Here is a 13,894-nt window from a genome sequence, read left to right on the forward strand (position 1 = left end):
GAAAATTTATTAAGTAGTTTGTGTCTTATATTTAATAATACAAATATTGTTTAAAATTATTTAATTTGCAGTTCACCACATAGTGCGAGGGCTTACTGAACCTTTTGGGCACATGTGTTTGATTGGAAGTCCTGGAACTGGTAGACGTACTCTTAGTAGAATTTCAGCTGTTTTGCTGAAATACTATAGATTTGAAATCACTTCAGGCATGAATTATGGTGAAGATGAATTTAAAAGAGGTGAAAATAAATCTCTTATGTTAACTTAAAAGAATGCAAGTTTCATGAAATGGATTTCCTTTCTTTTTAAAAATTTATCCTTATTTTTTTATTTTTAATATCTATATTATTTTACAACGTGAGTAAAACATTGGCAAAGCCTTTAAACTAAACTTTTCTATAGAGTGAGCATTTTTAACATGCAACAAATAATCTCTATTTTTGTTGATATTGTTATGTTAAGGTAATATTGCATTTCAACCTATTCTGTTGTCAATGTTCTTATGCCAATCAGTGGTGGTTTGGGTTACAGCATTGTGGGAAAAGTTCTAGTGTTTCAAGTCACAAAAATAAAAATAGATGAATATGTCCAAAATATTTTTTTTTTCTTTAATTTGCTTCTTTCAATTATGAATGAGCAGTTTTATCACCTTTTTGACTGCTGCCCCCCCCCCCACCCCCCAAATGTACAAATCTTGCGTTTTAGTTAAGGTTAAATTTTGAGTTTTTAACCGTGTTTTCTTTTTTTATTTCCTGCTTTTCAACATATCTCTGAGAATTTCACCCCCATCTATGTGGTGTACATCAGCGTCTGAGAAATTAAGGGAGGCCCGAACATAGCCTCCCTTTGCTTTGAAAAGTACTGTTAGAATAACAGATAACCCATCTAAATGACAGCAAATTCCAAAGATATGAGGCAGTGAGATGTAAAGGGATTTAAGTGTGAAAATTTTTAAAAAATGAGATAATCAGTACAAATATTAAGAGAACCTATCCTCTGCATTCGGGCTAAGGATGGTACTAGTAGTATATGTTTTAGTTACTGCTATGCAGCATGATTTAGAAAAAAAATTCAATAAAAGCCTGCCTGGGATTTGAACTTTAAATGTGTTACATTCAAAACTTTAAAAAGCCTGCTTGCATCCTGTTGCTTCTCACTGCCTCATATTGTCTTTCCCATTGAAATATTGTTAGTTTAGTACTCATAGACTCAGAAGTCACCTTCCCACCTTGACAACTGGGCACTGTTTTCTAGTTCAGAACTGCTCATGGGTTGTTAACACCTCTCATCTTTAAGGTTGTTAATGCATCTGCCTGCGTCCCCGAGCGATAAGTAGCATGCTTTGGGTCAGGGGCGGCATTTCACCATTTTATTTGGGGGGTCGAGTTTCTTAAATATGTATAACCCCAAAGCGAAATTATCGAGTAGCGGATTGAAGATGTAGATTTTGATAGAGTAAAGCATTTTTCAAAAACCTTTTCCCGATACAAACAAATTGGATAAAAATTCAAACGAAGTCATACATGCTAAAGGGCATGAGCTTTTTCACCATTGAAAGAATCGTTTTGCAATAATTCTTCCAGTCGTCAAATCACTGCTTTGAAGTTATAGAGAACTGTTTTTATGGTTTTAACTCTTGAAGATTATCTTGTGTCACTCCGCGATTGCATAATTATAGAGTCCCATAAAAGTTATTTGGTTAATATGTCTTTTTTTTTTTTTTAATAATCACATGCATTTTGAAGAAGTTTTTATCAAAGCATTATAGTGTATTGAGCAGCTGAAACGTGTTTCTAGCAGAAGAAAGCGATGAACACTCATTAAATAAATATAAACTTAAAAAATGAGCGTAAAAGTGAATGTAAAATATCAAGGAATTTTCTTGTGAAAACCATGCAGCCACACCTCTTTTCACTTGCCCCTCATATTGGACATACCATCGTTACACTGGGCACACAAGTGTGAAATATTTAGCCTATATAAGGCAATGTCTTCTTTAGTTAAAATTAACCATGGTTCTCTATCAGTTTTCTATGTTCTGAAAAAGCCGAAAATACTTCATGAATTTCTAAGTTATCATCCAAATAACGAAAAACACTTTGTCTAGTCTGAGAATGTGTCGAGTTTCGTCAAATAGTTGCTGAGAACCAGCGAGATTTCCTTTAGTGAACATTTATTTCCGACTTACATAAATTGAATTCACTCATTTTCTATCATTCTGCTCAAAAAATTTGGGGGTGCGACCGCCCCCTTTTGACCCCCCTATTTGCCGCCCCTGCTTTGGGTCTTGGCTCTTTGTTTCGCCCAGCAACCCTAAATAGACGATCTAATGCAGCCATAAGGCTCTCGCTCCCAATCTTTTGCAAGGATACAAGCGTATCCTATTCTTATTTTATGATGTTTATACAACCTGGTAGGTGCTATACCTGGTAGGTGCTGCTGTAGCTGTATACAATGATTTAGGAAAAAATTTCAACGAAAGCTTACCTAGGATCTGATCTTTAAACGGGTTTTACTCAAAACTTAAAATAGTCCACTTGCATCCCTTTGTTTCTCACAGCCTCAATTGTCGGCTGATTTTTTCTTTATCTAAAGTCTTTCTCATTTAAGGCCTTTTTTTTTTTACTTTTACTAGGGGACTCCGCCCCCTGCTCGCTAACGCTCACTAACCCTCGAAGATTGCTTCGCGCAGATTTAAATCATCAGTCAGAAAGAAACAGGACGCATTATGAGCTTTCTTTGGATCAAAAAGCACCCCTTCCTCGGGTTTAAGAATAACTTGTACCAACTATCAGAGCCGTAAGGGCTAAGGGGCGCCTGAGCATTGAAAAACTGCAGTTTTGTATATTCATGGTCTCAGTAATATATTATGCTCTTTAGCTCGGGGCTTGAATTGAGTTGAGCCTAAGATTTTCCGTTAAAATCGAAACCCTTTAAGTTTGTGAATAAGGGAAAGAAGAAACATGCAAATTGAAAAGACGTAACTAAGGCAACACCAAATAAAACATCAATAATTTTAATGGAGATGAGGATTATTCAAACTTTATTTTTAACGGCTTGTAACTTTTTTCCTTTGGAGATAGAAGCTCAGTTTTTCGACCATAGGTCTAGTTAGAGCTAGAGTAAAAAAAACCGCTCTTTTCAGCGGTGTCAAAAAGAAAACTGTAGGACAATTTCTTTGCTTTTTCCTGATAGGTTTAATGAAGAAAGTAGTGCCTAAATTTTAGCTGAGCCTAAAAAAGTTCGTGCTAAAAACGCAAATAACTCCCGCCATATTTAAGTTAGAGCATTGAAACAAATTGCGTAGGACGTGGAAAATTCTACCTTTTCCAATGATATGTAATATTAATGTGTGCATGTATTTCCCCCCCCCCCCTTTAATAGGCAATTTATGCGAAATTTGAGCTTAAAAAATTAATTACAAAAAAACTAACTCAAATTAAAAAATAATAAAACCCCGGGTGCACACCCCCGGGGCTCAACTTAATTTTGTGCAAAATTTCAAGGCTGTAGATGCTATGGGGTCTTCTGGATGCAGGCTCACCACAGACTTCCTTCCAGAATTTCTTTGAAACCTTACTCTTATCTTTACTAATAATAAAGCTGAATGTCTCTCTGTCCGGAGGATGTCTGGATGTCTGTAGGATATCTGTAGGATGTCTGTGACGCGCATAGCGCCTAAACCGTTCGGCCGATTTTCATGAAATTTGGCACAAAGTTAGTATGTAGCATGGGGGTGTGCACCTCGAAGCGATTTTTCGAAAATTCGATGTGGTTCTTTTTCTATTCCAATTTTAAGAAAAAAACTATCATAAATTACGAAATCATCATAACGTGGAACCGTAACGTGGGCACAAGCCAATTGGCGAGAAAATTCACTACACATCATTTGTAAATATACAGGCGAGCCAAAAGACCTTTTAATTTGCTATTACGGGCGAAGCCGTGCGGGTACCACTAGTTTACTATAAAGAGATTATTATTATTAATATTTTGACCAAAGTGGCAATCTGGTTTTGTCAAAAAAGTTCACTTAGTGTATTATATTTATGCTCTCTTTACTATGGTATCATTATTCTATTTGAAATTTAGTTAAGTAAACTCTGCTTGGAGACAATTAAAGCAGTTGGTATTAAAGCAGCTTGTAGTTTTTTTTAAACATACTTGCTATCCTTTTATTTTACTACCACCTATGTTTCTGTTATTTTCTTTAAAAAAAAAAAAAAACATTTTTTGTATTAAATATTTGGTTGCAATGACTTGCTTGATTTAATCTTTGATCTTTGTGTTCTATTTTCTTTTACAAATCTAGAATTAATATCTTTAAAAAATAATGCAGATAGTTCTGTGTAGAGTTTTAATATATGTTTACATAAAAATTCCTTTTTTATTTTGTTTATTCATTTAGATCTACGAATGTTACTTCATGAAACTGGTGTGAATCAGAAGAAAGTAGTATTTTTACTTTCTGAAGAACAAATAGCTGAGAATTATTTTTTTGAATATCTAAGCCTTATTCTGTCTTTGGAAAATGTAACCGACTTCTATAGAGGAGATCGGGATCTCCGAAACGTAAGTTCTAGTAATTGTATTAATCAAAGTTTAAGCTCTGTGCTTCATAAAAGTCATACTGCTTTTTATTCCATGCCGATTTGAAGTGAGGTTATTCATATGACTATTTAAATAACATTATAAATGGTTGAAATTTGAATTATTTCAGAAAAGCAATTGATTGAAAACTGAAGCAACTTTGCAACTTTTTAATGACTTTATTTGGAAAAATAATCATAATATGCAGGAAACAGATAAAGACCAGTACAAAAAACAGACGATGCACAACAGTGAATAAGGTTGGATACAAATTAAAGGTGCAAAAGTTCATCAAGTTTATCATCTGGTATTAGGGTGCTTTTTTGTTTGATTTGAAAGTTTATTTGGAAGAGAAATCAGATACTCTGTTACCCCATGCAATTAATAATGTTCAGTTAGTTTTTCAATGGAAAACAGAAATGAAAGACTACCTCAAAGTCATTTATCTTCAAATAGTTCACTCTTTTTCATGCTGGTTAATGAAAATATCCTTTTGTATTCTTTCCCCTACTTTTAATTATTGATATTCCATTAATTTGTGCTTTTGAAGCCAAATTTTTACATCAATAGATTGTTTTAGGCACTGTCTCATCGAGAAAGAAATGCACATTTGAACTAGGAGTAGATATCTAATAAATTAACTGGAAAATTCTTTAATTAAAAACTTTATTATTTTCAGCGGTAACCGAAAATATCGATATTTGACGTCAGTCAATACTAGTATTTTGCAATTGCAAAATAGCTCAAATATCAGTTTTCAATATACCTGTATTGTGATTACTAGAGGGAACCCTGGCTAAGAAACACTGACTTATGATGCAGCTATTTTACTGTTAATAAAAGTTGAAGGGATTTTTACTAGTTCCTAAATAATGTATCATTGATGTTCTAACTGAAATAATACTATTGGTATGCATTTTTTTAATGAATTGGTTAACGTAATTCTTTTACATATTTTAATTTTCTTATTCTTTTGAATGTTGTTTCAATAAAATTACAAAGTCTTCAATTTTTATTATTATTTTTTAAAATTAACATCATAATTGTTTTAATAATTTTATTACTAATAATGATCCACGCCTTAAAATTATTGCTTCACTTGGGCTCCCCTTTTTTATTTTACTATTTCTATTATAATTAGTGTATATTTAAAAATTAGTTTTTAAAGATATATTATGCATAAATATTTATCTGTACAAATATTTATGAATTAAGTGATTTATGTTAGATACATTTAAGTTATAAAGGCATCGCATATTCTATACTTTACCGAATTTTTATTTATTTACATATTTATTTTCTTTTTGTCCTTATGTTAAAATGTTGCATTTAAAAATATAGAAATATTTTATTTTAGGATAATTATAGTTCAAATGAAGATTTTATGCAAAGATCTGAAATGTTTGTTGAAAATGTAAAACAGAATTTTCATTTAATTATTTCTCTTAACTATTCTGGAGTTTGGTACAAGTAAGTTCACTGTGCTTTACTTATATGCATTTCAGGTCAAAATAAATAATCTAGAGCCTTCTTTAGTCTTTTGTTCCTTAAAAATGCAAAAAAAAAAAAAAAAAAAACCCATGAAAAATTAATTATTTTGTTCATTTAAAACCTGAATGGATGGAATCTTATTTCTTCTCCAGTTTTTTCTTTTCCATTAATATATCTAAAAAGATGATCTGAAAAGTAAATTAATTCAATAAATGTGAAAAAAATAAATGTAAATAAATTTCATTCGAATGAATATAGAGGTGGAGAGGGAAAATAGCTATAGGTTTTCGATGCTGGCATTTTATGATGTCACTTGGACCTTATTTATTTAGTCTTCGTTGAGTTAAAAATGAGTGGAAGCAAAAATAGTTTCTATAGAAATAACAAATTAAAATAAAATATTTAACTCTCATAGTTGAAAACGGATAAAGTTTAAACTATCATCTGTGCAAACTAATAGATACGTTCATTTTTTTTCCTATAAATTTCATGTTCGCCTTTCATGCCATTGATGGTCAGACAGTAGGTGTGTCAATGCAAGAGATATGTAAATGAAAAACCAGAGACCTAAACTGAAAATTTAAAAACAAGTGCTGATGACCTGTGCACTGTAGTAAAATGTGAATTTTAAGTTTGAAAATATGACTTTTATTGATTATTTACATAAAAACAAAGAGTTTTTTAAATATGCTAATATTTATCATAATATCTTTATTTAAGCATAACTGAAAATTGGCTTATTTGGATTTTTTTAAAGAAAATAATTTGTTCAGCGAACTGCCATTTTATGCAGACATTTTTTTTTAAAGCAATAATTATTTTTAAAAAAGACATTTATTTTATTTACTTTTGACTGTCAATTATTTTAAATTCCCTCTGTGTAGTTATTTTTATTCAATTGTTATCTTTTTGTTTTTGTTTTTTAAGAGACTAAAATGTGTTATTTCTCTTGAATATAATTGAAAATATTCTTCCAGGAAATTTTTCCTTAAGTTTCCTGCTCTGTTCAAAAATGTAACAATAGACTGTTTTGATGAATGGCCCCAAGAAGCATTAGAAACTGTTGCTCATTACCATTTGCAAAAGTTAGAACATGATGACCCCTTTAGAGAGGTTTGTTGATCAAGCTTTATATTAAAAAGTTATTTGGTTAAGATGAATGTTTTATCATAAATATTACTTTTATATTTAATCAACACCTTTTGTTGATCCATTTCTCGAAAATTTCGTTTGAACCTATTCGCAACTCCAACAAACTATAGGGGGCGCAGCAGTCACTGTCTAATGGCGAATGAAAAAACTAAAACAAACGCACGCTGTAACGTATAAATTGCTTCTAAACTTAGGAAATGAGAGAAATTTTTGTTCGCATGCACGATTTTTTGTTCTTTATTCATTTGAAAAGATTTTTCCAAGTCTTTTGGTTATTCTGACCCATGTAGAAAGAGATTAGAAATAAAAAAGTATTACTAAAGTAAAAAATTAATGCAGAACACACAGTAAGTTGTTCTGAGGCAGCCATTTTCACGATGTTGAATTCGGAATTCATAAATTTTTGGTTCGCTTCGAACAGCATTTTCATTTTGTACCGTTTTTTCTATACATTAGTAGTACATATTATGTCCAGTTTCGTGACATTTACGGCATTTGTTGACATTTGTGTCACATAGTGCACATGCGTGAAAGACCGTCAAGAGTAACATTTAACACTAGATAATTTATTTCTATGACTATATGATTGGATATAAAAAGAAATCATCATGCATTTAATTCATTCGTCATGGAAATGATTTAACTGATATGCGAAATCTTGTCAAGATACATTATTCTTTCACACAATTTTAAAACCATAACCCTAATAAACAGATTTTTGGCGAAACTCTTCCACCGATAATGACAGCTTTTGCAGAGCAATAAAGTTAATAAAGTTAAGTTGGAGCGATATTTTAGCGATAAAAATTCCAAACTTTTATTTTTTATTGTTCAAATTCTTAACGTTCTTTCTGGATTTTTCAATCTGTTCTGCGCTAAATATTTTCAAGAAAATTTATTTGCATACTGTCCATTTCAGTTGGATGCTGTAGTAACAAAGGTTATTTAGATCATTTATGTGGAATTAGGTTAAGGAAAAGAGTAATTTTTCAGCATGGCCCTAGTGTCCAGTCATTGCTGTTAAGTCCGCTTTTTTTCATCGAATTGAAAAACTGATATTTATTCAAATTCACTCAGAACAAGATAAATAAAATGTGTACTCACAGTTTATATCAGATATTTTTGATGTTACGCTGTTGCGAATGACGATTCCAAATGATGAATTACGCAAATAAAAAAAAAAATACACATAACAAACTGTTTGTTTTGCCCAAAATGAACACGTGGAACGCAATGTTTTAGTTTTTTCGCAGTTTTGTAAATATTCGCAAGGTAGGGTATTCGAGCTCTGGAGTTGCGAATAGTTGGAGCAAACCTTACCTGACAGCATTGGGAAGGCTATGCAGAACCTTATCACGTTATTACGACGCTGCCAGGTTAAGTTTGCCCCAACTATAGAGAAATGTTACTAATTTGGCAATTGCTCCCAAGTAAAATATTTATTTTTGCTTGCACATATAAAATAAAATTAGTCATAACTACAACTTGCAGTATCTTGGCTAGGTTTTAAAAAACCTCGTGTCACTCACCACCTTATGAATAAAACAACATTTTGGTAGTTAAATTTATTTTCTGATTAACTATATGGTGAGTGTTTTGTTAACAAAAGTGTCCTATATTTAAAAATTGCCAGACCAGTCTTTTCAAGAGGGCGGCAAGAAATATATATTTAAATTATAGTGTTAGTAGTAGTTTAGATGATTCAAAAACTTTTTTTTTTTTGAGAAACCTTTTGCTTCAGTGCATCTTTCCGTAATTGTATGAAATTTTTAAAAGTTATTGTGGGATTTCGGGTTTTTAGTAAATAATGTTGATTTATTTACTATTCAAGTAATATATGGCTAATAATAGACTACTGTTGCTTAGATTGGTTTTACTTAAAAAAAAAAAAAAAAAACCTTAGAACATGCTATAAATTTATCAAATGTTCTCCATTAATCACTTTTAAGCAACTTAAAATATTAAACACTTACATAATCAACTGTAAATCATAGATTTTCAAATAGACTAAGACATTATGATACTAACTAAATAACATTTGTTTGGATAACTGTAAAACTTTTATTTTGCTTTAAAATACTTGAAAATTCTTACTGTGCCATTTTCATGTTTTACTTTAATTTCCATAACCGTTTATGTACAAATGTCTTGAATAGAATATCAATGAAGGCACAAAACTGCTTGCAGAGATGCATGAAGATGTAAAAGCTTCTAAACAACCTTTTCAGACTTCTGTTACAATAATAAACTTAGCCAACAATTTTGTCCGGTAAGTCCCATATATTATCCAATTAAATAGTACATAATTTTTACATTTAAACTAGCGTTACCTGCATGACTTCGCCCATTAAAGAAAATTAAAAGGTCATTTGGTTCACTTGTATATTTACAAATAATATATAATGAATTTCTCGCCAATTTGCTATGTTAATATGCTCGCCCATGTTATGGTTGCTTATCCATGTTATAGTAATTTGCTTGTCCATGTTATGATAGTTTGCTCGTCCACGTTACGGTAATTTGTCCTCCATGTTATAATAATTTGCTTGTCCATGTTATGATAATTTGCTTGTCCATGTTATGATAATTTGCTTGTCCATGTTATGATAATTTGCTTGTCCATATTATGATAATTTGCTTGTCCTTGTTATGATAATTTGCTTGTCCATATTATGATAATTTGCTCGGTAAAATGTTCTTAACGAGCTGATGTGTGCATCACATGACTTCCTTTTACTCCAATTTAATGTCATTTTCTCATTATTGGCAGTTTAAATATGGTTCAATTGTTTTCTCTCTAAATATCATCAACAGTGGCCAAATTAAAACCAGATTTTTAAAAAAAAAAAAAATTTTTAAATCGCCAAGTTGGAGACAAAACTTGGCGACCAGAAGACTGGCGATATATTGCCAAGTGTCCGCCAAATTATAACACCACATGAGTTTACATTGAAATTAACAATGATTTCCCCCCAAAAAGGGGCAAAAGACCCCCTTTGAAGCATATGAATGCAACCAAAAAGGAAGGTGCACAACTAGACCCCACTAGGAGTCTATGTACCAAATTTCAACTTTCTAGGACATTTCGTTCTTGAGTTATGCGACATACATACGCACATACATACGTACATACAGACGTCACGAGAAAACTCGTTGTAATTAACTCGGGGATCGTCAAAATGGATATTTCGGGTGTCTGTACGTTCCTAGGCACATAGCCATGTGTGGTCAGGTTGAAAAAAAACTCAACATTCATTTGGAGGTGAGCAAAAGAGAAATTAAGGCCGATTTTTTGGGTGAAAATTTTTTTGCGAATACAATACTTCCTTTTTTGTAAAAGGAAGTAAAAATGGAATAGAAAAAGAGCAAAATCGAATTTTTAAAAAATTGCTATGAGGTGCACACCCATATGCTACAAACTAATTTTGTGCCAAATTTCATGAAAATCGGCCATACGGTTTAAGCACTCTGCGCGTCACAAAGATCCAGACATCGAGACATCCATAGATCCAGATTTTCAGTTTTATTACTAGCAAAGATAGTACATTCTTAGTTGAACATTTCTCAAGCAAATAGTTTTTTACTTTGCTGGACATCATTTTATTGCTGAAAAAACTTATATTGTTTAGGCTCTAACATTTTTTTTAACATTCTTCAAATTTTGTAGATACCCAGATAAAACTAGTGATATAATATGTCTTACTTGAGAAACATTGCAGAAGGATTTCTTTTTGCATGCTAAGTAGTTTTGCTATGATTCTATTATTTTAGTACATATTCATCCCTCCTCCTGCTTTTCTTTTCTTTTTCTTTTTTTAAATTGAGGACTGGAAAATGCTGTTACTTAGTATTTGAATGTTAAACTTTATGGAAAAGTCATTAATGTCCCTTATGAAAATGGTCTATAGAATTCTATAAAAAAATTCTTTAGAAATACCTGTATAGAGTCTTATAGAATTTTGGCCCAATTTTCTATAGGCCGTTTTCTATAGAATTATATAGAGAAATTCTATAGGTTTCTATAAAATTAATTCTATAGAATTCTATATACTTCTTATAAAATTCTATAGAGTTATTTTTTATAGAATCCTATAGAAATGTCCTACAGAAAATTGGGCCATAATTCTATAAAACTCTATACAGGTATTTCTTATAGAGCCTCTATAGATCTTCTTATAGAACTTCTATAGATCTTTTTATAGAGCCTCGATAGATCTTCCTATACATCCTCTAGATCCTATTAAGAGTCTCATAAAACACAATGACAATAATGCTTTACATATAATTAATATATGTTTGACAAAACCAAATTATGCCTAAAAATATTAGGTGCAGCAATTTATTACAACGAATACACATTATTGTTAGATAAAGACACTTTCATAACACTGGACAGTGGTACCATTTGGGAGTGCTAATAGAAATGTTCTATAGAAAATTGGGCCATAATTCTATAAAACTCTATACAGGTATTTCTTATAGAGCCTCTATAGATCTTCTTATAGAACTTCTATAGATCTTTTTATAGAGCCTCTATAGATTTTCCTATACAGCCTCTAGATCCTATTAAGAGTCTCATAAAACACAATGACAATGCTTTACATAATTAATATATGTTTGACAAAACCAAATTATGCCTAAAAATATTAGGTGCAGCAATTTATTACAACGATTACACATTATTGTTAGATAAAGACACTTCGTAACACTGGACAGTGGTACCATTTGGGAGTGCCAATTAAATATTTAAACCCCTATCAGTATGAATAAGAAGTTCTGTCTAGAACTAGACGAGCCTACTTTCCCGTATACCCATACTACTTTCTAGTACCTGATCAATATTCTCAAAAATAGCTAAAATCGCAAATGTTTTCAAACATATTTTTAAAATACTTTAAGCTAATTTCTGGGAATAAAATATTCCTCACTCATCTAAAAAAAAAATTAGATGAGTAAACAAAAGAAAGAAAAAACGAACAAATAAAATAGCAGCAACTTTTAAACAAAGCAGCTAATACACTTTTTTCAATTGAAAAAATCTTTAACAGCTTTCAAAACGAAAAAAAAAAGTTAAAATTAATAATCTCATTAAAATAAATACATCATATCAAAAAAAATCGTCTTTTTCCCCTGTTGCCAAAAACATTTTCTTAAATGAATTAATGCACTTACCAAAACAGAACAAAAAAAATGTCAACTTAAAGAAATAATTTTCATTGTAAAAAAAAAAATCGTCTGCACATATCTTTTTGTAGAAACTTAAATGACTTCGAGTTTGTTCGCCGAAAACTGAATACCTAAATTAAAACTTTAGCGTAAAAGTAAAAACAAGTCAGATCAACAATAATTATTTCACAGTTAAAACCATAGCTGCGGAGTTGGAGTCGAAGTCAATCTCATCTTGGGATAAAGGAGTCAGAGTTGAATATTTAAGAATCGGAGTCAGTCATTTGTCCTCCGTGTATAAATTTTTGCCAAAGCTATGAGTCGAAGTCGGTGAGTCGAAGTACGATTAATTGTCGGGCACAGGAGTCGGAGTCAAGTGCCCCTAAATTCTCAGAGTCAAACTCTGGAGTTTGGCGTCAAGAGTTATTTCCAACAAAATTTGTTTGAAGTAAATCCGCCTTCAAGTACAGAATCTACATTGACTTTCAGTTTCCCCGTAGGTGCTATTGTTGAGGGATTTGAACTGTTCAAAATTGAACGGAAAATTGTTCAAATCAAAAAGATATTTTACTTACAAGTTTTTCATCAAATGCTTTTTCCTACAAAGTCTGTTTGAAGCAAATTTGCCTCACAGTTCGGAATTGCCTTGAATTTCCCCGTAGACGCTAATGTTAAGTTTTTTTGAACTGTTTAAAATTGAATAAAAAGTAGTTCAAATCAAAAAGTAAAATATGGGAATGAGGTGTCCTTGCCGAGATCTTTCGAAAAAAAAAAAGTTTTTTCGAATCGGACTATTCATTCAAAAGTTATTAGGGGGGGGGGACAGACAGACAGACCGACAGACCAACAGACATTTTTCCCCATCTCAATACCCTACTTTCCAATTTTTAATTTTTCGATATTTATTTAATTATTTTAATTATTTTTGACATTTTTTTTGTTTTTCGCGATATTTTTAAGATGCATTGAGCCTTCTTTCATGCTTTTTTCTTCTTTTTCTGACTTTTACTGGGAAAGTAGGCTAAAAACAATGTTAACACGTCCAAACATTCAGTTATTGTTACTTACATACAAATTTTTAATGCAAAAATCACTAGTAAATTAATGTCATTACTCAGACATGAGCTTTATTTATTTAGTAAAATCAAATGCTATTTCCGATGCATAAGGAAGTTCATTCTGAATTTAAAATTCAAGTTTTGTTTTATAATTACTATTTATAAGTTTTTTCATTCCAAATTTGTTTAAAAAACAATAAAAATATAAATATAACAAAACAACCCAAAAATAATACATACTTTCTAACGAATTCGGCAAGGTTCAGCCATTTCAGTGCAACGCATAGACGATCGCACGTGCAAGATGGACGATTATCACCGTTCGGGGCAGAAAAGGGAAAACAGACTGGCACATGCGCAAAGAGATTGAAAGTGTTGGGGAGAATTTCTAATCTAATAATATCTCCCCAATGTTTCTTTGATACTAGCAGAGTGAG

The 13,894-nt window shown here is 31.4% G+C and overlaps 1 protein-coding gene across 1 annotated transcript in view; it reads left to right on the forward strand.

Moving 5' to 3' along the window:
• LOC129229736 (dynein axonemal heavy chain 2-like) overlaps positions 1-13,894 on the forward strand; it is a 146,147-nt gene that overhangs the window by 57,753 nt on the left and 74,500 nt on the right. The window contains exons 17-20 of the mRNA XM_054864103.1: positions 72-239; positions 4,409-4,572; positions 5,948-6,060; positions 7,059-7,166. Coding sequence (XP_054720078.1) covers positions 72-239; positions 4,409-4,572; positions 5,948-6,060; positions 7,059-7,166 — 553 coding nt within the window. The remainder of the gene's footprint in view (positions 1-71; positions 240-4,408; positions 4,573-5,947; positions 6,061-7,058; positions 7,167-13,894) is intronic.

Source organism: Uloborus diversus, chromosome 9 (genome assembly GCF_026930045.1).
Source record: "Uloborus diversus isolate 005 chromosome 9, Udiv.v.3.1, whole genome shotgun sequence".
NCBI classification, from domain to species: Eukaryota; Metazoa; Arthropoda; class Arachnida; order Araneae; family Uloboridae; genus Uloborus; species Uloborus diversus.